The sequence below is a fragment of the Lottia gigantea genome (assembly GCF_000327385.1).
Source record: "Lottia gigantea unplaced genomic scaffold LOTGIsca_75, whole genome shotgun sequence".
NCBI lineage: Eukaryota > Metazoa > Mollusca > Gastropoda > Lottiidae > Lottia > Lottia gigantea.
Window position 1 is genome coordinate 767,059 of NW_008710508.1, and position 26,974 is coordinate 794,032.

At 32.0% G+C, this 26,974-nt stretch overlaps 3 protein-coding genes across 3 annotated transcripts; 2 read left to right on the forward strand and 1 right to left on the reverse strand.

Moving 5' to 3' along the window:
- Window positions 1-11,679: 11,679 nt before the first annotated feature.
- Window positions 11,680-15,543, forward strand: LOTGIDRAFT_236121 (hypothetical protein; the record flags this gene model as incomplete). Its single annotated transcript, XM_009066317.1, has 5 exons — window positions 11,680-11,785; window positions 13,758-13,863; window positions 14,461-14,628; window positions 15,032-15,126; window positions 15,354-15,543. Coding segments are annotated over 5 exons (608 nt in total), but the record flags the coding sequence as incomplete, so codon positions are not given.
- Window positions 15,544-18,726: 3,183 nt separating this feature from the next.
- LOTGIDRAFT_196407 (hypothetical protein) lies at window positions 18,727-21,057 on the reverse strand. Its single transcript, XM_009066318.1, has 3 exons — window positions 20,906-21,057; window positions 19,667-19,835; window positions 18,727-19,046 (listed from the first exon to the last, which is right to left on the reverse strand). Exons 1-3 carry the CDS (start codon window positions 20,983-20,985, stop codon window positions 18,876-18,878), a joined length of 420 nt encoding a protein of 139 aa, XP_009064566.1. The 5' UTR covers window positions 20,986-21,057; the 3' UTR covers window positions 18,727-18,875.
- Window positions 21,058-25,217: 4,160 nt separating this feature from the next.
- On the forward strand, window positions 25,218-26,474 carry LOTGIDRAFT_168433 (hypothetical protein; the record flags this gene model as incomplete). The annotated part of the gene is made up of 2 exons (XM_009066319.1): window positions 25,218-25,631; window positions 26,016-26,474. The coding sequence occupies 2 exons, from the start codon at window positions 25,218-25,220 to the stop codon at window positions 26,472-26,474; spliced, it is 873 nt and encodes a 290-aa protein (XP_009064567.1).
- Window positions 26,475-26,974: the final 500 nt, after the last annotated feature.

Consider the following 26,974-nt stretch of genomic DNA (forward strand, 5'->3'; position numbering starts at 1 on the left):
TATTGCTTTGAACAAAAAATTTTTAAATTGCTAATTTTTGTATAAATTGCTTATAAATGATTAATTTATCATCAAGGGCGTGACTGAGAGGGGAGAGTCAGTAGAACTATTCTGTCTTTTCCACAGACAGTAGAGCTATTCTGTTCTTTTTTTTCCCTTTTGGGGGAGGGGGAGTGTTGGGGGTGGTTGACAGACAGTAGGACTATTCTGTTTATCTTTTTTTGACAGTCAATAGATCTATTCTGGTTATCTTTTTATAGTCAGTAGAATTATTCTGTTTATTATGTACCATCATATATATCATATTCTGTTAAGCAGTCAGTAGAACTATTAAGTTAATCAAACAGTAGAACCATTCTGTTAATCAATCAGCATATTAACTCTGTTTATTAGTTAGTAGAACTATCCTGTTTATGCATATACCAGTCAGTAAAACTATTATCATAAAATCTATTGTTAAACAGTCAATAGGACTATTTAGGTAATCAAACAGTAAACCCATTCTGTTTATCAATAAGCATATTTATCATGTTTACTGTTATCTGTTTAAATGTAGAACAACCATTTTCTTTATCTTTGTACAACCTGTAGACCCATTTTCTTAATAAATAGTGTTTCATAGAATCGATCATTTAGATTAATTGTTTGCCGAGAAATGTGTTATTGTCATGCTAATAACTAGCATCATTTGGTATATTTAACGATTTTTATCACAATCGACCTGATCATGAAGTTAAGATATGACATCATTAAATGAAACATTTTTTTTCTATATGGTCCTATTAAAGCAATTTCTTAAAGATTCATGCGCCAAATGACATAAGAGTCTGACTTTGAACAATATTAAATTGAATCATTCCCTTGGCTAAACCGTTTTAATGAACTCGGTCATTTACGCTATTTAGCATCTCTCACCTTTAATGAATTCAATGGGCTACAGAGACTAATGGTTTTGCGTCAAAACATTTTTTCAAGTTTTAATAAAAGAAACCCTTATTATATCGATATTTTTTTTAATTCTTTGGATTTGCAACGGAACTCATGTAAAGGTATTTCACTTTTTAGACAAACGATTATTTTATATAGGTTTTCAAAAGTTGATAAAGTCTTTTTCTCTTTGAATTATATAGTAGGTCTAATATCTTTTTTTCGTCAATGAAAACATACAAATGTTCAATTATCATTGGTAGAGAGATGCACATATCCAATAATATTCTTTTTAAAGCCTTTCAAATTTTCTCTATAGATATAATAATCATAATGATTAATTAATACTGTACAGTAACTGATTCGATCATCTATAATCGTGAGGTTTTTTGTGTTTTTGTCGCGTTTTATCACTACATGTATTAAGTAAAACATCAGGTTTGTGGATTTAAAGTTACTTTAGAAACCATGTCTCTGCTTAGTTTAAGGTTGTCACAAGTAAAGAATCACAGATAAGGATTCCATGCCTTTTCAACAACAAATTCTATTTCATTTCGTAAACATTTCTTAAACTCAGTTCTTCTCTTTGAGTTCAATTTATTTTAATTTGATATAAAATTTTTTTTTACTCATTAATTTAATTATACAGTGGTGTACCCTATATTTGTGCATATAAGGATCCAATACCGAATTTATTCAAAAAATTTTGTCTTAGATGTTTCTTCGGATATTATATAAAATAATTAAAATTGGTTTGATACGATTTTCTTTATGAATCTCTCACTTTAACCCATATTTCATGAGTAACCAACTCGAAAACAGAGGCAAAATGCGTCACCTATTTTCGTATACAATGTTTGATCTATTGTCAGAAAAAAACACGTTGTTTAGTGGTATAAATATCATTTCTTAGTATTTATCTTTAATATCAATTCATTATAACTAATGACAATTCGTATCAAAATAAGATAAGTAAAACGCAAGAGTAATTTATTGCTAAAATTCATTGAAACAACATAAGAATATGGCCCACATTGGGTTCCATAGAATTTTTCTGATGACTTGGAATCCGCTAGTTTGTCACCTGACTCACTAGAATATATTCTAGCAGATGACACTTGCAATTGAGAATTATAAGGAAATTTGTCCGATAAATAATTGTGACATTTGGTAATAACTGAAATCCGCCATTGTGTTTATATGAGAAATAAATAATAAATTTGACATTGCTTTGTAACGATAGGTATCTGTCGAGATAACCCATGCAAATGTGGAGATTGCGCGAGGTCGCACATGTAACTTATTTATCATTTCCGGAGATGCACGAAAGTTGTTTCGCACTACTCAATTTCCCTACAAATATATTTCAACCAATAACAATTATTAAAATACATAAAATTATCAAATTCACACTGCCCTGGAGTTGAAAGGAAAAAAGGCAAAAATTAATTCAAAACCCGTTCTTTCAATATTGTTACTTAATTTGAACTGATTGCATCAGATAAAATTCCATCACTTAAGAAATTGAAATTGTAACCTCTAATTAGTCTTCAAGTCAAATCTGATCAAGGGCAATAACTCAAAAACCATTCATCCAATAGTTGCCTCATTCGAACTTGACCGAGATGTGATACAATATCTACATGCCTAGTTTCATCAAGATCTGATAAAAAAAAACTGTAGCCTTTAATGTGACGCATTTTTATACGCCCACATGAAATGGTGGTGTGGGGGGGGGGTAGGGGGGGGGCGTCGGGGCGTATATTGTCGTCACCCATGTCCGTCCGACCGCCCGTCCACAATTTCTCGTAAACACTTTACAATTCTTGACTGATTTTGACGAAACTTGGTATGATTGTTTGTAATCGCCCAAGGATGAATCCTATTGAAAATCAGAAAAATCAAAATATAGCCTACTTAGTATGAGTTAGTGCTAAGTGCTGGAACGATATATAGGTGAATCGATGTATCGCGATACGACATGCCACGATAAGCGTATCGTGACGTCGTGTATCGGTTCTTGGCGATAAAAAGTCTTTTTATTCCTTAAAAAAGTGTGGATTTTTATAAGTTTTATAATACATATAACAATTTTTTTCACGAAAATTGTTAGAAACTTTTTATAAGACAGTGGACGCTAACCACTTCTATCAACTATATTACCAAATATCACAGTTTTAAAGTAATGAATAAATAGAAACTTATTACCCCATAATGCAATATGTATCGTATCGTGACCCTTGTATCGCGATACGTATCGTATTGTGACATAATTGACGATATCCAGCACTAGTTATTGCCCTTGTTGTTGAAAACAAGTTCAATTTTTAGCTCTGAAACACTCAAGAAGGCACAATTCAGACAATGACAGATTTTGACAAAACTTGGTGTGAGGTGTCAACTATCTGCGGGTGTGACTTTTGATTTTTCTACAACTTGGTGATAGGACCATAAGAAGGTGCGTTTCTGTAGAAATAGTTAAAACCTTAAAATCATCGGGTTCCCTCGCTCCTAGTTTAAAGGTGCTGAGAAGGAATCTGTAAGGAATCTGTAAGTTCTTCTAATGGTCGGAGATAGCTTTGGGATCCATTGAATATCGTCCCCTCTGACCTTAATAATGGCATCTGCTGCTGGAATAATGGTTGTGTTCGGCGGAGCACTGTTGGCCATCAAAGAGTTGAATTTCTCTAAGTTTTTGCTGCCAACTTTATTCTTCAGTTGGAAAGTATGAGCAGTGGGTATAAGGATGATAAAGATAAGCTAAAGAAGTAAGATTGGTCATTTTTTTAAAGATATTCCAATTAAGAGGGGCGGTTTAGGTATCCCCTCTCCTCCCGGAAAACTTGTGAATTGTACGTATTACAGCAGTGCTTTCTGTAGAGTTATTGCTATCTTTACGCCCATTGGAAGCCTGGAAACACGATTTTCTGAAGCCTTTCCTGACATTTCCTGGCGAATTTAAGGCTTATTTGTATAGATACAGTGGGACCACTACAAGAAAATTTTGAGAATTTGACGCCCAGAAACGCGATTTCCTGACATTTCTGGTGAATGTAAGGTTTATTTTATAGGGACTGTGCGGCCACCACAAGAAAATTTTGAGAATATGACGCCCGGAAACGTGATTTCCTGACAATCCCCAGCGAATTTAAGGTTCAAGATTATTTGTATAGGTCCTGTGGTATGCCGCTGAGAAAATTTTGAGAATTAGACGCCAAGAAACGCAGTTTCCTGACATTTCTCGACGAATTTAAGCCTTAAGATTATCTATAACAAAGACTCCACTCGATTCAGTAAAATGAATTATTGGGACAGAAATAGTTTTTGGTCAGTTTTCAGGACAAGTGAACAGTTTTTTTGGGCCGTGGCTATTTACCACGGCGACGTAACTAAAATTAGTCATGATTTGATATTCCTTTCCGCAAAAATTACTTAAAACTACCTAAAGAACGATTTTGAATTCAAAAACTCATCATGTTCATCAAAAATTCGCTTTTTGAAAAAAAAAGTGGTGTTTGTTTACAAATAAATGTCAAGGCCGACATTGAAGAGTTCACGGTTCAAGGCTGAATACTTCTCAATTCAAACCTATCTAAAAAGTTCCTAGTTGAATGAAATTTAGTGTACATTCATTTGCTCTTTCGGCAACAGATCTTAAATAAAAATTAGTCAAAATTTATTTTTAACTTTGTTAATGAATTGGCAAGTAACTAAAGTGGCATATTTAGAGGGTAGTTCCCTCTAAAAGCCAAAAAGCCCCTGATCACCGTCAATGAAATCTTGGCTAAGCCACTGAGTAAGTAATGTATATTTCCACAAAATGTTTAGATATGTGTTATATTGTCGAAGTTGGTCATTTATGAATTAAAAAATATTGACTTGCTAGTCTTTCATTCAAACCATTTCCAATTTGTTGTCCAGAAACTTGCCTTCACTAACACGTGTTGTTTCTCCAAACGATTCTATATTCCTTAAAGTGTCCAGAATTAACATGAACATCGAAACAAAGAAATGAATTATTTAAAAACCGCAATTCCTTAAAATTCTCAAGAAAGTGGTAACAAGGCCCACTTTTCAACTCGATTCATGCAGCATTGAACAATATTAATGCACCTAGTCTCAGAAACGGGATTTTTTTGGCTAAGCAAATCAGTTCTAGTATTCACAGATCATCGTCAAAATTTGAGCCTTCAAACTCACGTGTGTCCAGAATTATCCGTGTTTGAAACTAGTATATAGAAGAGATCAGTAATAGTACAGGTATTGACAATGTTTGACTGTAGTTTGTAGTAGAGGTTAGTAATAATACAGATATTGACAATGTTTGACTGTAGTATGTAGTAGAGGTTAGTAATAATACAGATATTGACAATGTTTGACTGTAGTTTGTAGTAGAGGTAATGATACAGATATTGATAGTGTTTGACTGTAGTATATAGTAGAGTTTAGAAATGATACATAATTATATTATATTGATACTTTTTGATTGTAGTATGTAGTAGAGGTCAGTAATGATACATGCATTGATAGTGTCTGGCTGTAGTATGTAGTTAAGGTCAGTTATGATACAGATATTGCTAGTGTTTGATTAGTATGTAGTCAAAGTCAGGAAAAATACAGATATTGATAGTATTTGACTGTAGTATGTTGTCTAGGTCAGTAATGATACAGATCTTGATAGTGTTTGACTGTAGTATTTAGTAGAGTGTAGTAATGATACAGATCTTGATAGTGTTTGACTGTAGTATGTAGAAGAGGTCAGAAATGATACAGATATTGATAGTGTTTGATTGTAGTATGTTGCCTAGGTCAGTAATGATGCAGATATTGATACTGTTTGACTGTAGTGTGTAATCGAGGTCAGTAATGATACTGATATTGATAGTGTTTGACTGTAGTATGTAGTAGAGGTCAGTAATGTTACAGATATTGATAGTGTTTTGCTGCTATGTATCGAGGTCAGTAATAATACAGATATCGATAGTGCTTGACTGTAGTTTGTAGTAGCGATCAGTAATGATACAGATATTGACAGTGTTTGACTGTAGTATGTAGTAGAGGTTAAAAATGATACAGATATTGGTAGTGTTTGACTGTAGTATGTAGTAGCGATCAGTAATGATACAGATATTGACAGTGTTTGACTGTAGTATGTAGTAGAGGTTAATAATGATACAGATATTGATAGTGTTTGACTGTAGTATGTAGTAGAGGTCAGTAATGATACAGATATTGACAGTGTTTGACTGTAGTTTGTAGTAGAGGTTAATAATGATACAGATATTGATAGTGTTTAACTGTAGTGTGTTGTAGAGGTTAATAATGATACAGATATTGATAGTGTTTGACTGTAGTATGTAGTAGAAGTAAGTAATGACACAGATGTAGATTAATACTACAATCAAACACTATTAATATAATATGTATTATTACTAATCTCCACTATACACTACAGTCATACGTTATCAATATCTGTATTATTACTGACATAGACTACATACTACAACCAGGCACTATCAATATATGTATTATTACTGACCTAGACTACAAATTACAATCAGGCACTAACAATATATGTATTATTACTGACCTAGACTACATACTACAATCAGGCACTATCAATATATGTATTATTACTGACCTAGACTACAAATTACAATCAGGCACTAACAATATATGTATTATATATAGACACAGCTTTATGGAACAACAATCACTGGTTAAAGTTTTATGCAACGTTTCGACGTGTTTCCCCCGTCGTCCTCAGGCACATAATGAGAAGAAGTGATGGGCAAACTATATATACATTAATGCTTATTATTTAGAACACACAAGAGATAAATGGTTTATTGATACATTACATTAAATTTTAACAGGTACAATAAGAGGTACATAATTCTTAGAATAACATACAGGCTGATTAAGTAAAATAATTGAAATAAAGTAAATGAATTAAAAAAGATTAATTGAAGATGACATAAACAACTATTGCTGGTATTGGAGTCTTTTATTAATAGAAATTATATTGTTTTAAATAACTATGGTTAAAGTTGAAAATGTTTATTAAATTGGATACATTTATGAATATGAATGATTACAAGTTGATAAGTTTATCATATACATGCGATAAACGAACACCTTCATCTCTGTTAAGGTCAGACTGGTATCTTCTGATTTGGATACCTTCATGAAGTCTCCTGATTTTATCTATGTGCTTATTGATTGTCAGTATGTTGTTGTTGTCAAAGTTGACTTTATCTCCTGTTTTCCTTCCCATAGCAAGATGTTCAGCCACAGCAGATAGCTAAGCGGGTTGATGGTCTATTGGGATTAGGCTGTTGGTTGGTTGGTTTTGCCATTAATACTGATTGAAAAGCTTGATGTACAAAGGTTGGGGGGTAGTTGTTGTGCAAGAAAAATACTTTCTTGATATGTTGTAATTCTTGTTGAAAGTATTCTGGGTCACAAATCCTTTTCGCTCTTCTGACCAGTGCTGTGATGGCTGCCCTTTTGACATGTTGAGGGGTGTTGGAATGGTAGTTCACAAACTGATCTGTATGTGTAGGTTTCCTGTACACGCATGTCTTCAACTGACCGTCTTCAAAACGTTGCATAAAACTTTAACCAGTGATTGTTGTTCCATTAAGCTGTGTCTATATATCGTACTCACAATTGCTAAATGCCATTTAGACATTATTCTATGTATTATTACTGACCTAGACTACATACTAAAGTCAATATCTGTATCTTTCTTGACGTCTGGAAACAAACAATTCAGTTAGCTAAAAAGAGGGAGTCAGTCGAGTATAAGATAGTTTTTCAGGCAATGTAACATTTGCCAGCTTTGTTTAAATTAAATTTCGAAAAACAAGGGCAATACCTCATATTTGATATTTCCCATTTTTTTCAATATGGTTCATCCTTGGGCGATGTTAAACATTTGGCAGAACCGAACCCATCACCAGTTCATTATATTCAACCCTTTGCCATACACTTCTTTCAAACGTTTTTTTGGTTTTGTATACGGCTCTTCTTTAAGTGAAACAGAAAAGTAGGACGTTAACTCCATAAAAATTAATAATTCCGTCCAAATCTGCCACGAACTGTAAGAGTGTGTTCAAGCTTGAAATAGAACGCTTTTCAAAAAACAAGGAAAATAACTAATTACATAATTTTCAACACTTTTAATGAGGTTTCTAAATGGTTTTTATCAAGTTTTATGTAAATTTATCTAAATTTATCAATAATTGTGCCTTTTACATTTACTAGCTAAAGAACAAGTTATATTGTGATAGGGTTCATCGTTCGGTGATTTCACTAAGTGTCGTCCAAATCGTTAAGAATTGTGCCTTCTCGAGTATTTTCACGCTACAGGCTGAACTCATTTCCATAACAATCAAAACAATGAAAATCATTCATAATAATCACTCATATCAAATTAGATGTTGTTTTCCTTGCAACAGCAGTCCAAATATAGGAACAATGTCGACAAATCCTACGATAATCATCGGCCGCATTGAGTCTCCTGGCTTTAGTTTTTATGGCTAAAGTGTCGAGGTTCGCTTGGGTTTGTCGTGTTGAAGGCACCAGAAATGCTGAAACTTTATAATTCTTGTCCTACAATAGTTAGTCGCACCTTACACCTCAGGGGATGAAACGAAACCCAGACTGGGAACCAGGAATATACAATATTATAGCTTGGAATTTAAAAATTCAATAAAAGTCTGTCAAAAGTATAGCTTTAAAATGTATATATAAACAAATTGCTGACGCAATCCTTATGGTTCACATCAGAGTCGTGTATATACGGATTTGGTTCACATCATATGGCGATTGTAGAGATGTTTTGGACTGTGAAATTTAGCGTCCAAAATGCCCGAAACCCACAGTCACCGATATTAAATATGGCGGATATTTTCCTTCGCTAGTGATATTAAAATGCTTATTTGAGTGAGCTAACAATGTGAAATGTGCACAATATTTATATTTTTGAAACTTAAAAAGTGTGATTTTTTTAAATATTCAAAAAAATTGGATGAAATCCAACAAATGAAAAAAAAACGTGGTAAAATTTAAATACCACGTTTTCTCTCCATAGACTAATATGGTGACATTTGCTTAATTTAACAAGTTACCACGCCGTGGTATATAACTGTAAGGGTACTCATGACTATTTACCACGCTTACCACATCAGTGGTAAATAGCCACTGCCGTTTTTTTTTTTAAGATTGACACGACAATTAAAAGGAAATAAACACAAGTTATTCTTCTCTGACTCTGAATAATGCAATAATTGTTCAAACTATTTTAGCAACATGAAATAAGCCTACAATTATCTCTCTTAGAGCTACCCTCAATGTACAATATATCGATACCCAGGTTTTTATGTTTGCCTTGACCCAAGACTCTATAAAACTAAGACCCATAGGACTATAAAACTAAGACCCAAAGCACGATGAAACTGAAATCCAACTATAAAACTAAGACCCATAGAACTATAAAAGTAGCCTAAGACCCATCTAGAAAATTAAGACCCACAGGACTATAAAACTAAGACCCAACTAGAAACTGAAAAATAATGTTTTTGAGCGTGTTTTACTATAGTGTGTGGCATAGATTTAAGTGGCCAGACCATTTTTTTATGAATCGTATCTTTGTACTTTTGAAAAGACGACTCAAAAATGCTGAACACCTTACATCTACTACACACACCGGTGAATCAAGTTCAAAAAAACTTTTTTTCTTCTTTCTTGTTGGGTCTTACTTTCCTAGTTGGGTCTTAGTTTTATAGAGTCTTAGATCTTATGTCTTAGTTTTATAGACACTAAAAACGGGTCTGTTCTAGAGCAGAATGAATGAATGAATAAATGGAGTTTTACGTCCTACATTTCTACACCATGTGGGCTAATGAAGACGGGCAACGCCATGCAGGGTGCAATGAGGGAAATTTTGCTAGGACGGGGACATTAGCCTGCTCTTTTTCGATTTCCAACTGTCGAGGTATCTTTAACGTGCACAGCCTGTAGCGCACGGGGCCTCGGTTTATTGTCCCATCCGAACGACAGGGGGAAAAATCCGAAGGTATTATCTCGACCTATGCCGGGATTGAACCCTGGATCTTCGGGTTAGCGAGCGAGCGTCTAACTCACTGAGCAACCGCGAGCAGAATAGAGAACACAGTTTTCATCTGATTTTAATAAATAAAATTGGTGTGAGTTTCATTTTGCTAAATTTTACAGTAATTGATGTTATTGCCCTTGAAAACGAGTCAAATGTTTTTGTGAGCTCAATAGAAGTTACAATTTTCAATGGATTTTAATGAAAAATTTGGTGTGATCATTAAATATTAATAAGATCAAGTTCAAATTTATGATTTTTCGATGAAAAGTTTTTGATGTTATTGTCCTCAACTTAGTAAAAATGTGTTTGTGAGCTAATTAGAGACTAGTCCGAAACATCCGGCTATTCCAGCCTCTGATAGATATTTTGACAACTAGAGTAGCCTATAGGCAGAAAAATTAGGCTCTGATTTTCCACACCTACACGAAGATTTGTGTTTTTTTAACATAGGCCTAATATTAAATTACCTCTACGTTGACTGTAAATAAATGTTGGACATCACCATATCTTTCGTTTTGTTAGTATCACGTGACTCTTGTGAGCCTTGAACTTTTGGCATGCAGTTTTAAATGGCCAACGAGAGATCAGTTTCGTTAAAAAAAAATATGATTGCATGACTGAACAACAAAAACAACTATCTTTCCGAATATTTGTTGGTTCACACCAACGATTCAAATAAGTAGGATAAAAACCAGCACCTTCAGAGCTGCGGAAAAATTCACGAAACCAAGCTTAGTCATTCTGTCTCTTCCAACCGACAACTTTCAAAATAGCTTTCAGAGGCTGGTTGATATTTCGGTCTTATTAGAGACTATAGGTGTCATCTGATTTTATGAATTTGGTGTCATGATTTGGCTTATAATGATGATAATTTAGTCAAGTTCGAATTCGACGATTTTTCGATGAATGACTTTTACATTATTTCCTTGAATTATAGAATATCTTTAAAAATTTGAAAAAAAAATCAGAGAAGTATAATTTTGGTAATTTTCTTTATTTGGGTTATTGCTATTGATTTGAAAATATTTTGTGGAAAAACTTAGCATAAAAAATTGAAAGTAAATTTTATATATATTGGCTATGAAAACAACAAATGCATTATGAAGATATTTAAAATAATTAAATTCGTATATTAGTCACTAAAGACTGTTATTTCTGACAGCTGCAAGTGAGCATATGATAAGCCCTACCTTGCCTCGCAAGCTATCTTGTCGGCAAAATTGTTACACCTAATAAATTTGGAAATAATATTAACCTACTTTAACTTTAAAAATGCGGAAATTTGCTTCCCTAAAATTGAATTTTCCATATTAAATTTTATTTTAACATTGCTCGAATCACTATGCACATCTTAATTTTGTGTCTCGTTTTGTTGGACTGGTTCTTTGTCGTGCACTACAAAGACTAAGAGGTTTGTATATGGGCCAGTTAATGATAATAAAATCGATTCCTTCCGTTTCCAAAGAAAACAATATTTCAAATAGGCCTAAGTACTATACTTTCAAGCTACCAGTGTCGTGTATATAGAGTCTCTATAGACTAAAGTGGTCTTCTTTTTCTAAATTGCATTACGTCCCTTGAAAACGTTTTCAATCTTGTAAAACCAAATAAAATGTTGTAAATAAAAATAAGCATGGAGGAATATGAAGAAGTCAAATCTTATAAAAAGAAATCAAAATTTACCAGAAAAAATAGAGAAACAAAACTACTCTTAGTGTTTGATGAGAAACGAAGAAGGTATGTTCATTGTTAATTAACATTGATACAGGAAGACGGTTTTATATTCAACACCGAATTTCTTTTTTTTTATGAGTAACCAATTGATCTGTAGTACAGTCGAGTAACCTAATTTCGTGGAAACCTGTTATTCGTGGATTTTCGGAAATGATTAACAATTTACGTGAGCGACCTTGCGCTACCTCTGCATTAGTCTGTTCTAATAAACATGGGTTTTCTCTACAATATCAGCTAGTAGAATGAATCCAGTAGTTGCAAGCAAGGTAAAATGTATTAATGTATACTTTGAAAAATACAAAATGGCGGATTTCACTTATTACCAAACGTCACCATTTTTTATCGGCTGAATTTCATTATAATCCCGAGCGGTAATCGGAATTCCAAATGTCGTCTGCTAAAATATAATCCAACGAATGAAGTCACGTGATCAACTAGCGAATTCCGTGTCAGCAGAAAATTTCTATGGAACACAAAGTGGACCATATTCTTATGTTGTTTCAGTGACTTTTAGCAATAAATCACGCTACGTATCTTATTTTGTCAGTCACTATTTTTTTTTTAAATCGTGGTTCTTTGAATGAATTGTCACTAGTTATAATGAATTGATATTAAAGATAAATACTAAGAGAAGTTAATTATACCACCCGATATCCATACAACGTGTTTATCTAGACTTATTTATAGATCAAACATTGTACACGAAAATAGGTGACGCATTCTGCCGCCGTTCCCGAGTTGGTTGCTCATGAAATATGGGTCAAAGTGAAGGATTCATTAAGAAAATCGAAAGAAACCAATTTGTATTATTTTGTAGAATATCTGAGGAAACATCTAAGACATAAATTTTTTTTTTCGTTTTTTTAACTTTGACGAAATTCGGTGTTGAATCCTTATATCCACGAAAATAGGTTACACCACTGTAAATAATTTGAGAAAAACACAATGTATGGATACCCAGTGGTTTAATTAACTTCTCTTAGTATTTATCTTTAATAATATTTCATTATACCTAATGACAATTCCTTCAAAGAACCATGATTTATAAGAAAAATAGTGACTGACTGACCCACGTTGTGTTTTCTGCTGACATGGAATCAGCTAGTTTGTCACGTGACTTTGTTCAATGGACTACATTCTAGCAGACTACACTTGGAATTCTGAACACAGCTTGAGATTATAAGGAAATTCGGCTGATAAAAAATGGTGACGTTTGGTAATAACTGAAATCTGCCATTTTGTTTTTGTCAAAGTATACATTAGTACATTTTACCTTGCTTGAAACTACTGGATTCATTCTACTAGCTGACATTGTACAAACAACCCCCATGTTTATCAAAACAAGCAAATATGGAGGTCACGTGAGGTCGCAAATGTAAATTATTAATCATTTCCGGAGATGATAGGAAAAATTCTGCAGGTTGATGTTGTAGAAATAACACATTTTATCTAAACATGCAAATGCGGAAGTTACGCGAGGTTGCACGTATGTAAATTATTTATCATTTCCAAAGACACACAAAATTAGGTTCACATGAAATAAGGTTACTTGACTGTACTACAATAAGCTTTGAATTGAATTTTTTCTCTCATTTCATATTCAAAATAAATATTTTCAACTTGCCAATTGTCATAGAATGTCCGTAGTAATATAAGGGTCAGTGATTTTTCATTAGAAATAGAGACACTTCTCTCCCAGAAAATTCATGTGATAATGACCTACTTGCTACTTTTCAGATTAAAAATTCCCCTCTATAAAGTCATGTTAACTTTTCCAATAGTTAACATTTTCCACAACTTAAAGACAATTTTTTTTTCAAGTTCATATTTCAATTCATGTGAGAATTATTGCCAAATTTCAAGTCCAAAAACAGTGTCAGAGAGTAGATGTAAAATCAGCAAGTGTCAGATACTGAATGGTAAGATTGGTAAGTGGCTGATCATTTGTACAAAATACATTTCTATATTATTACAGGGAATATTTAACTGGGTTCAGAAGAAGAAAGAAGGAAAGACAGAATTATTATAAAGAAAAATTAGAAAATAAGATAAGAAATGAAAGACATGAGTTTAAGAAAGAGGTAAGTTTAGAGAAAAGGACTAGATGTTAAATGATATCATCTGGGAAGAGTTAGATTTGTTTTGGTTTCTTCATATACTTTAGAGACAATAATTGTTTATGATAAAGGATCATGGTTGTTTCATTATTGGCTTTACCAACTGATAGGACATCATTTTAGCAAAATCATTGAATCAATTTGCTTGAATGAAATTCTCATGGTGCTTGAGGTAAGATTGTTTAGGTTTCTTAGAGATTAAGAAGGGGTCTAAATGAAATATATGGATTTTTTATACAGCCACACACACACACACATTCACATTTGGCTTGTGCTCATTCATTTTGATTTTTTGCGTCAATGTCATTATGGAGATGATCCCTATCAATTTTTGTGATGATCTGATAATTTTTCACCGGAATGTCGTTTTCAACTTAGTGTATTCACTCTATTAGTATTAACCATATAGGGCAACTTTTGCTTACTCTTCAGGTAACAATTCTTTATGGATTCTTTTGATTTTTGTATGGCCTATTTTCAAGAGTTATCTTGTGGTACTTCTTAAAAGATCACAATCTTAGTCAAAACTCATGTCTTACTACTATACCATCATACTTTCAGACCAAAGAATTTTTATCTAAAGCTCATCTGGAACCAGATACTAAACCAGAAGTAGAAGAACTAATAGAACCTACAGTAGTTGATTTACCAGAGCATACAGTAACTATAACAGATATAGCAGAAATTGATTTCTCAGGAGGTTGTGGACTGAGATTGGGTAAAAATTCTGTGAGTTCTTTCACTCAGTATCTTGTTTTTGAAGAAAATTTAGGAAAAATCCATGCTATTAACTAATATTCAGGCATTATTCGATCTATAAAGATGAACTGAAAAGTGTCATTCAGAAATTATTCGATCCATAAAGATCAACTGAGAAATGTCATTCAGAAATTAGACCTTTGGTTATTATGTTACCAAACGTACCCAAAGAAGAAAGGTTTCATAACAATGTAATTAATACGGTAAAAGTAATAGATTCTTTATTCTTAATTGTGGCATTTGATTAAGTCATAATTTTGTTGTCTTTCTGTACTGAATATTACTGCATAGAATTTTTTTTTGGCAATGTTAAATATACTTTATTATCAATGATGCTGTAAAAAGAATAGAATGTGTTAGTATTGTGTTTTAGACAAATGATGATGCTGATGATTGGTTATGTAACAATAAACTTCAAGGTCAAGATGTTAAAGAGTTAACAAAACATAAAACGGCAATGAAAAAAAGGTACATTATTATTTAAATCAATGAAATATTTTTGACTTGTGGATGCATCTTTACTTACATTTCATTATTTCTAAAAGATCTTTCAGTTTGAGGTCAAACTTTCTTTTGTGAGTACATGTAGATCAAAGATCTGTAGTAGAATTTTAGAAATGTTTCTTGATAGCTGAATTGGGGTCTCCTGGAAAGATATCTAACCAATAGTTATGTATATCTTTCATGAATTTCAGAATGGAACATATAAAGATTTTAGAAGAGAAGCACAAAATGATAACAAATAAGATTGAATGTAAAGTTAAAAACAAGAAAAAAAGAGGACACAAAAGTAAATCTAAGAATAAAAAAAAAGGAAAAAAGAAGTAAGGGTGGGTGGAGATTTCTATGTAAATAATTCTTGTTAATAAATGATTTTGCTCCTTCAAGTTACATGTGACCATAATCAGTCAGAGCGGGTGATTGGCTGTGTAGAACTACAATTTACACCTAAGATAATGTGTATATTATGGTTCGGTTTAGCAGTAATTCAGTGAGTTAGACGCTTGCTTGCTAACCTGAAGGTAATGCTGATATGGATCGATGTAATACCTTTAGATTTGGATAATGGGACAATAAACTTTGGCCTTTTGTGCTACAGGCTGTGTATCCCTTAGCAGGAAATGATATTTTGTGAGGCAAAGATTTTTGTACTTTTCAGCTCCTCATACAGACTTCTCATTTATTTAGGAAGTTATTGCTTTATTTTTAAAAATTTTGATTTGGGGAAATGTTGAATTTATATCAAGATCAAGCATCTCTCATAAAACAAGTGGAATCAATATTAAAGATCAAAAGTAAAAAAATCAATCGGATATTACTACCTTTGTCATCAGTGATGGTTCATTGCTCCATAATCTGGTAGCTAAATTTACTCATATAAAGAAAGATTTACACAACAAAATATTATTTTGATAGTTTATTAGGAAGCCAAGCTATAATATACATGTATAGGTAAAAGCTACAGATTGCCTATAACAACACAATGATATAATATATATATATAACAAAGTTTTAAAAAAGTTACTGTACTAAATACATTAATTCTTTACTGAATCACAACATTTTTCATCGTCAATATAACATAAAAGCCACATCTCTTTACAGGTGTGAAAAGAAACAATTATAGAATTTATCTGCTTTTACAATTTGAGTTGGTCATTAAATGAAATGATAGCTTCAATTAGCTTTTAAGACTTTTATCATGTAATTCGATTTTAATGAACATGTACAAGACAACCTTCTTCATGTAGGATGGACTAATTTGTAAAAACCTGACGATCCATACCTTCAATTTATCTGGGATATCTTATATTCATCAAGGATATTAACTGAAAACAACTACGTATCGTTTCACTAATAATAAATGATTCTTCTTGATTGGGTTATCTCACAGGAATAGAATCATAGGAATAGGCATCACTGAAACATAATGTAGATTATTTCCTATCGAAAACTTAATTATACAAAGATTGTTATTTTAGGCCTAACTACAAAACTAAATTATAAACAATAATCCTATACAAAATAATACTGATATCATTGATACAGATACAATTGAAGCATTTAAATTACAAAATCCTAGAACATGGATAGGCACATTTGAGTATAGCTATAACATGGGAAAACTAAAGATTATAGAAGACAGAAGAATATTGTCATTGCCATTGTTTTGATTTATTGTTATAAGTTACCTTTAGTTATTTGTAACAATGATTTTGAGCAATGAATTGTGAATGAAGTCCATGCTATAGCCTTGAATAGTTTATTTTAATATATGGAAATGAAAAGCTCTTGTGCAGGATTTTAAAATAAACTTATGTACTAAAACTTCTGTTAAAATTGAAGCAAAGTAAGATGAAGATAGCAGATTTTTTATAACATACATGATTCACTAGCTTGTAGGTAGAGCTAGCGTAATAAGATAAAAAAAAAAACCTGAACCACAACACTTAGTTTGAGAATTAATATATATGCAATATTACCCTCAATGAATTTCTACCTGCCGTACTTATTGTTGAGTGTTATGTATTCAAAGGAGAAAAATAATTACAAAGCTGCAAAAAATCTAATGTACCTACAAATTTCATGTTCTTAATTTCATATCATAATGAAAGGTGGATATACAGTTTTTAATTCACTGAACTTTGAACTTATATATCATAATTTGGATCCTATCTATGCAACCTTTCAATAATATTCAAGGAAAAGAAATACAAATCTTACAGGTTTGATAAATTAGGAAAGCATGATTGCTAATAGAAGAACAATGGGCAGGTGCTAACTAGAAAAAAATACAATAATGTTCTTAATAAATCACAACTAAATGATAAAATATACATAAACCAATACAAATATTTATGTCATGTCAGTATCCTTTGTTTAGAGTATAAACATATAAACAAATATAATAAATCCTGCATACTTTATTTCAGTTTCTAGATTTGTGAAAGAAAACATTATTAAAATTAATTGCCTTTCTCTCAGATACTTAATTGTTAATGAGAAAAAATCAATGAATAATTTTATTAAATTTTTGATTATGCATCAGGTTGACAGTTGACAGTCATTTAACAATATATTATAATGAGCTTTTATCATTAAATTAATTTTCAAAAAGAATTAGTTTACAAATCAAAAATACTTCTATTTTAAAAATCTTCAAAATACCTATTCAAAAACACAGTACTCCCGATTAGGTATAGAAAGTATATAGTTTTAAAAACATATCAAAATAGTCATTATGAAATGATGTTATACTTAATTAATGATATAAATATTGTTCATATTGAGACTAGCTTATGGTATCAATAGCAATTACCTCCCTTGGCAAAAATTAATTCAAAATGAATAAAGCTACTTTGATTCCATCAAAACGGTTTTTATATTTAACAACTTATGTCCATATATATATAAATATTTACAATCATTCATACATTTAGTTAGTTTGTAACTCATTCATACTAGTATTCATTTTATAGGTTTATATTCCTTCTCCATTACTGTCACATTCTATGTCTTTTTTTGATTATCTCTCAAGGATGTATCTATGTATATGTGCTTATATTTAACTATAACATCATATCTTATAATCAAAAAGTTGACAGCATTAAACAAAATAATTCAATGCCAGTCCTGAATATTGTTGAACTTGAATAAGATGATACTTTTGTGACTTAATAAAAGGCTAAGTTACATCACAGCCCTGGTCTTCCATTTGACCACGTTTCATTTTACAACCATTTAACCAATAAATTAGCCGTCGAGTGTGCTTGAGTTAATTCATGGAATAAGGAACCAATATTAAATATACTTTAGATTTATTTATAATATCATTTTCTACTGAAGAGATTGACTGCTTGTCAATGTTTACATAGTAAATTAATTTAAGCCTATTTTGCTGAATATTTTGATTTTTCAAATAATAGTCTATCAATACTAAATTTTAACATACTTTTGTAAACATTTACTTAATAACATAACATTTGATCTACATAACATATAAAAAAATCACAGATTCTGCTCCATATTCTTCTGATTTTTTGAGGCAAGCAAGTAAATAAAACAATTCATTCTGCATTATACTCTAATAATGCTGCGATACTGAAATTAAAATAATTCTGCCACGACAATTGATATAATTGCACAAACAAAAGGTTCAACCTTGATAACCAGAATAAAAAGGGAAGTTTTCACAATTTTATGATGGTCAATAACTCTTACACAGGTATTATTTTAACATAGGTAACTGGAAACACTCCAATCTTGCCATTTAATTCACCTTTCCACCAGTTTTGATCAAACTTTTCTATCACTCGAATAATATCATGTTTTTTAAATGCTAATTCATCAGGGTTTTGGGGTTCAAAATCATAAGCAGCTTGCACAGACTGAAATGAAAAACACCAGAAAATATAAAACTAATAGCAGGAAAATGCAAGTGAAACTGAAAGTCAACAAGCGAACAGTTTAAAGGAGTTAAAATGAAATGAAATAGATTTTATTATTATTTACTAACTATTGAATGACAAAAACTTGAACCAAGTGCAAAATGTGCAATTAGCTAAAGCAGAATTCACTAAAGGAACATTTTTTGAATACTTTCATCACATGGATACCATGTGTGTCCAGAATTATCTGTGTTAGGTCCAGAATTATCTGCGTTACAAGATTAAAAAGACAAGTTGTCTTTTTTTTTAAGATACTACCAAAAAGACATCTAAAGAAATAATAGATATTTGTAAAGGAATTAAGAAGACTATTAACATATATTCAAGACTTAAACCAACCCCCCATAATGGGGTAATTGACCCTTAAATTCGGATCATTTGTGTTAACCATTTGTTTACAACAAACATGAAGTGGGTCTGGGGTGGTTTCCTACTTAGAAGGATGTCTAAAGCTAACAACATGCTTTCCTTCGATTCTTTCAGTCTTCATCTAATTTGTATGACAACAATGATAACATATAATACTTGTGAAGGATAAAATTGAATAATACAATACATACAGTTGAAGGAGAAACCATGTCCTTTAATATTATATTTTGAGTTCTGCTCACAGATGACTGACGATGATAATCTATTAATTGATTTATAGAATCAAATTTAACAACCCATAAATAATAATGACCAGCTCCATCTCGTAATACTTTAAAATGTTGTACGCTGTCACCAAACCTAAACCAAAATACATTAAAATAGACGGCTATGTAAAGAATCTCATCAAATCTGTCGCAGTGGAAAAATTACCAGACTACTTGGAATTGCTATCAAATTCCTACCTGCCAAAATCAATTCTTAATGTAAAGTAACAAATGGTTGCCTAGCTAGATACGCCTACTTTCCTCATACATTTTTAGTATTTCAAGGGCGGTCACCAATCTGTGTCAAATCATACCAAAAACTAATTTGTGTAAGATATAGTTGATTTAATCAAACACAAAATTCGGATATAAACTGTCGCCTCTATTATCGCGTTAACAAGCTGACAAATGTTGATGCGTCTTTACTACAACTCGAATTCTTGACTAAGATTTCATCATTAGAAACGATCACACCAAATTTCATTTAAATCTGATGAAAACTGTAGTCTCTATTGTGTTCACAAACAAATTTTGACGCAAGGGCAATAACTCAAAAACATTCATCAAAAGATTGTCAAGTTCGAATTTGTCTCAAGATCTGATCATTATAATTGATTACAACAAATTTCAGTAACTTAAAAACCCTTCATCGAAAGATAGCCAAAATCGAACTTGTCCAAGATCTCATCATTATAAATACCAAAATTCCATTAGAATCAGATAAAAACTGTTGTTTCTATTACGTTCACGGGCCAATTGTGGACGGACTAACGGACAGGGGCATCGACAATATACGACCACATTATAATACGGGCGTACAAAAACAAAAAACAAGATTGAACTTTAGTTATCTAGTCTCAGCTCAGATCATGTTGACCAAATACAGTCACTGAGGAGAGTGTCTTTGAAGCTGTCGTAACCCAGTTTCTCTCAGATTTTTCTAGTTGTGAGAACGATCTGAGAAATATGAAAGTAATCAACTAGAAATTCTACTGAATCGGTTATGTAAAACAAATCGAAATAAATTTAAGGAAATAAATTCTTTTCTACAATTCATTTCCAATTGTAATAAAATTTTGTACCAGGAAGTAAGAAGTATATCTATAATTAATTGAATGTAAGTTTATATACTGATTATCAAAAAAAAACAACAACAGAACTAACTTGACTGATATTGAGAATTCTCCAGGCGAACTTTCACTATCTCGAACTAGAAATGCGCCATCTGGATGTTCTGGTCTCATTAAAATTTCTTCTGCTTTTGCTCGTGATATTTTACCATGAAACCACCTACAATATTCATGTCTTATAAAATTAAGAAGAAAAAAACAGTATTAGTAAAGTTTGATACTAGAATGTGAAAATATTAATGTTTTATTTCAATTACAAGTATAATTGATAAAGATGTGTAATATTGTTCCACAAATATTTCCATCACCTTTCTACTAAACATTTTCATCATAATAATTGAGCAAAATAAAAAAAATAATTTTCAATATCAATACCCCAGTTTATAAAAGGTTTAAACTAGTGTACGGTACTTACGATGTAGTGGAGAATTCTATATAATTATGTGGAATATATCCTTCTTTACCATTTATTTCTGCTTTATACCAATTTTTATCATCATTTGTACTCAAAATCTAACAATTATATACAAATAATGTACTTCAAATGCATTTTTAACAGAAAATGCTCTCAAGCTTTGTGTTTTAACAGCTGAAGGCAATGCATGGATATTTGACATCTTACACTTTTTAACAGTTTATGAACTTTGAAATTGGTTAAAAAAAAACATCCGATTAAAATCCAAACTTTAAAATCCAAGTCAATTCTTTTATTAATACCTAATAAAACAGCTATTAATAGGCCCTTGGTCTATGAATTAAGAGTTTTAAATTCTAAAAATTTAAAGATAAATTATTCCAATTTGATAACTTATTAAAGGTTATCAGTAAATCATAAGTTTTTATCTGGATTTATAAAAGAAAATCGTAAGTTGGACATACTTTATCTTGATGATGTAGTTAAATAGCCTTAGAGATTATAATCCTACTGATGAGTGAGTCACTGATATAAAATTATATTTTAACATTACAAGAAGACATGAGTTAAATTGAGTTTGATCAGGGCCAACTTACCAGATGAATTATAAACATTAACAATAACAATAAACAGATCGAAGATCACATATCAAAAGTACATGTTCACACCTAAACAGTGTTCGAAAAGATTCTTTATTATGGTTTGCCTCTTATAAATCATAACAAAACTTGACAATTTATTTCTGTGTTGTGGTACAAGAAGAAACATTCAAGGAGTGGTTATCATTATCGTCTGTCAAACTTCAGAATGAAATTGATACAAGGTTTTGCTTAACAACTGAACTAGGTAAAATTGCATAAAAACACACTCATAAAGTTTACCTTTACTACGGTGGTTTTCTTAAAACTTAGCTCATCTTCAGCCGTCGCGTTAAAATCGTGTTTGGCTAAAGCCTCCATCTTGAAAACACAATTGAATTATGGGTAATTATTATTTCCACAGTGGAGAAATGACACAGGCGCGCGTAACTTGAATCACAGGCGTACGTAATGATTTTTCCATAAATAAATATCTACTTAAAGATCATTTTATCAATTAACGATAGGCCTATTAGGTCTACCAAATAGTTATGATATTAAGCACCAAGGCATGAAAGTTATTTGAGAGTGACCTAAGAGTGAAAAGAGACGTAGGCCTATAAATATGAAGGGCTTAGATTAAAATTTTGTGAATTTTTTCAGATTTTATTTTGAAATAAGTTAAATTAATATTCCACTAGCAAAATAATGATAATGAATCCAATTTTTGACATCATTTCAAAAGTTAAGAATTTCACTCCAAGGGATTTTAAAGAGGTTTCTAAATGTTATATGTTTATTGGGGAACGCTGATATTATAGCATCGATTTGTAGTCTATCATTCCAATTTTCGATCAGACGTATGTGGCTCCTGCAATTTATGCATTAAAAGGCCCTTCGTGATTAGTGACGTCAACTATCACATGATTGCAACAAACTATAACGATGTGACAAGTTTATAAAACCTCGAATTGAATGACAACAAGAGTTATTATAGGCTACTTTTTATATAACATGACATGGGAGGGGGGGGGGGGTGTCGTCTCCCATGTCCGTCCGTCCGTCCACAGTTGCTCGTTTGTAAACACTCTACAAGGCACAGTTCCTGAGAGATTGTCCTTGTTCTTAAAACGCTCGTAGTAGTATATGTCTTTTCGGATATGACGCATTTCACTTCTGCGCATGGGCAGATTTTTCAATGCATCATATCCGAAAAGACACAACTGTTAAAATGTATTATAACAGACTCCCCAAACTGTTAAAAATGTATTATAACAGACTCCCCAAACTGTATTATAACAGACTCCATATAAATTACCCAAACCACAGACAAGAATCACTATAATAATACAGTAAAAAATAACCGCATTAAAAATGTCTTTAATTTTAAAACACGAACAAAAAAAATTCGAAGGAGACGGTTTCTTCTCTGCGCTAACATCTCTCATCCCCAAAGTGGCCAATTTTGTCTCAAACAACAAATTTCCTCCTTGTATTAAATCTTTCGTATTAAAAATATATGGTGTTTATTGAACAAATTATGTCTTTAATAAATGTCAATCCTCCTAAAACGTATTTCGGTGCGGGAGACATTCAAAAGTCATTGGGTTCTCTTCCTGGATTTCCATGGGCAAAATATCCCGGAGAAAAACATCTCCCAGGGCACAATTATACAGGTCCAGGCACTAGGTTAGATCTGCGTTTAGACGAAAATGATAATCCCAACCAGGGGAAGAACCCGTTAATAGAGTTGACGCAGCAGCGCTCAAACACGACATACTGTACAGAAATAAAGACGTAACATTCAGACACCAAGCAGACAAACAAATGATAGACGAACTCGAAAATATTCCCAATCCCACTTTCAAAGAGAAATTACAAAGGGCTCATATCATAAAACTCTTGAAGGCAAAATTGAAATGGGTATGGGCATAGCAGACGAGATTCACAAAGAATTTCGAAAAAACAAACATTACCTCAAAGTCAAAGTTTTTGATAAAGATGAAATTTGGTCAGCCCATTTAATCAACATGCCAGTCGAGAGAGGGTACAAGTATTGTTTGACGGTGATCGACATATACACGAGATACGCTTGGGTCTTTCCCTTGAAAAACAAATCGGGTCTGACTGTCAAACAAGCATTCGAAACCATAATGAAACAATCCGACAGACGACCCCTAAAGTTGTGGGTTGATAAAGGAAGCGAATTCTACAACAGAAATGTGAAATCTCTGGGGTTTGAAATTTACAGCACGCATAACGAAGGTAAAGCCGTAGTGATAGAAAGATTCAACAGGACTCTTAAAAGCAAATTATTCGAGAAATTCACGGAATTGAAATCTCAAAAATGGCTTAAAATATTACCAGTTGTTGTCGACGAATACAATAACAAAATACATTCGTCTATAGGTGTGACGCCATCGCAAGCCTCTAATAACCCGAATATCATAAAGTCCGTCAACACTCGAAACAACTTTGAAAACGAGATTAGCAATTTGAATATTAAACCCAAATTCAAAGTTGGAGATCGAGTTCGTATTTTTAAATATAAATCATTGTTTCAGAAAGGTTACGTCGGCTATTGGACTAACGAGATATTCATCGTTGATAAAGTAAACAACACATCACCTCCCACGTATGAATTGATCAATCAAGACAAAGAACAAATCATAGGAAGGTTTTATCAAAATGAACTTCAAAAAACTGACTTTTAAAAATGAATCTCTAAAATGAAGATTTAGATGAAAGGTTAAGAAATTTAGATGTCGACAAGCATTTACGCTCTCTTAAATTAAGATTTTTTAAATTTAAATGTAAATTTATCTTCAAAATATTATTGAATGTGTTTTATCAGAATGTTATACAAGTTTTTTCAAACACAAACTACGTATATATTTCGTCAATTGGGTCTTCAGCAATACTTTCCGCCTACTTCGAAAAACAACTAAAAAAATCAACTTAAAAAATGAATGCATTTCTCGATAAATACGGAAAAGACACGACCACAAACTAGTGAAATGGGCCAAGGAGTTGAACGTCTCGCCGTTTTATTATTGCATGCGAGATGAAATTGATGAACTGAAATACAAGAAACATTCACACGTCGGATCAAAAAGGAGTTCATCACTCTGCTCTACACAAAGATTTTTCGAATAACTTTTATTTCTTTGATTCTTTCGGTCTAGAACCGACAGAAGAGATAACGAAATTGACTAGCAAACCAATCAAATGTTCTACGTTTCAAATTCAAATGCCAGGACAAAAGCTGTATGGTCAGCTGTCCCTTGGGTTTTATATCGGTTGAGTTTGGGAGAAAAGTTTGAAGAAATTATAATAAATTTAACTCAATAAAAATGGCAAACAAGTTTGGATTAGGGTCTTTACCTCTAGAATCTAAAAATCCCATGAGTTCTACGGCGTTTATAAACAAAGCGAAACCTTTTTTCGTGGATCAAATCGGAGACACCTTACAAAGAGATATCGATATGAACAATTTCAAAATAACTAATTTAAAGTTTCCAGGAAACGATAACGATGCCGTGAACAAGAAATATTTACTGGATCAAATAAACGCAATTCAAATAGATAAGGACCATGTTGAAAATAGAATAAATGACGTGAAAAGATTCATCAGACGAAATATTAATAATCTTGTGGACGAACCCAAACTACAACAAGAGGTAACGAGTTTGAAACGTCTTATTCAAGTGGATAAAACAAGTCAGTTGCAATATTTAATATCTAAATTAGACGATAAGATTACGAAGGTAAAAATAGACGTCCAACGTTTAATAGACAACCCAAATGTAAACGAGGATAGATTGAAACCGCTTTGGAAAGAAAACTTGGCGAATTGCTAGCAGAACTAGACAAGACCGCGGACAAAACCGAGTTACAAAAATATCTAATTTGAACGAAGATCGCGAAGCAAAGATCAGATGTTCAAGATATAATTAACACACTTCCCATTGACAAAGATACGTTGAAACGACAATTGACTGCTTTGGATACTAAAATCACGGACGAATTAGAAAAAGAAGTGGGTGTGATTAAAAACTTTCTTCAAAATAAATTTCGAGATGATATGAAAAATTATATTAAAGAACAGGTCAATCTTTTGGTATCAAGAATTCATGACGATTTTTTGAGAGAGAAAGTTGAGCAAATTAGAAGCTATTGTCACGGACAAATCGTATTATTTCAATCTACCATTCGAAAGTGACACTGTCTTCGATAGAAAAGACCAAATTTATAAATCAAACAAATACGGATTCAAAGCAGAAATAAAAGTGGGTTCTCTCGCATATGGTGAACCTAAAAACGTATTCGATATCGGCGAAACGCAAGAGTTTTCTTTTCGAGGTAATTGTCTGATTCAAAAAGAGTTTCCCATGAAGGTTAAAGTCAATAAAGTAGTCTTCAAACAAACCGGTAAGGGCGTCAAACATATTTCATTATTCAATGATGGTAATTTGGAAGAGAATATACGTTTGATTGATAAAAGGGATCAGGAAATTGAAACGAAAAATGGTAAATATGTAGACACCTTTAAAATGGAAGTAGAAAATGATAAGGATATCATTGGAATCAAAGATTTGGATATGACTTGATATATCTTGAATATGTATCTTAATCAATTGTACATCTTTTTCGAAAGATCGAGAGAAGACAAGAACATAACAGTTGTTGAATTACAAGAATTCAATGAAATTTTGGACAAATTCCATACAGAAATATCAGCGGTCAAAATAAAGAAAAATCAAAAATATATACTTAAAAAAATATGAATAAAATCGAACTTGATGAAACATTGATAGAAAACGCCCTATTTTCCGATGTTATCAAGGCTATCTCTGATAAATTTAAAACATTCAAAGGCCAAATTAAAATAGATGGAGAGATAGTCGAGGAAGGGAATCACAGACAATACATGTCACTCCTCGGTTTCAATGCCAAAACTTTTCACAATATCTTTTCAAATATGGACAAAAAATCCGATGCTTCCGATTGGTATTTTACAGGAAAAATAATTTTAATGAAAGACAATTTCCAAGAAATAAAAAGATCGAGAGTTGGTAGAGGAGGAACTGATTTACTTAAAAAGATAAAT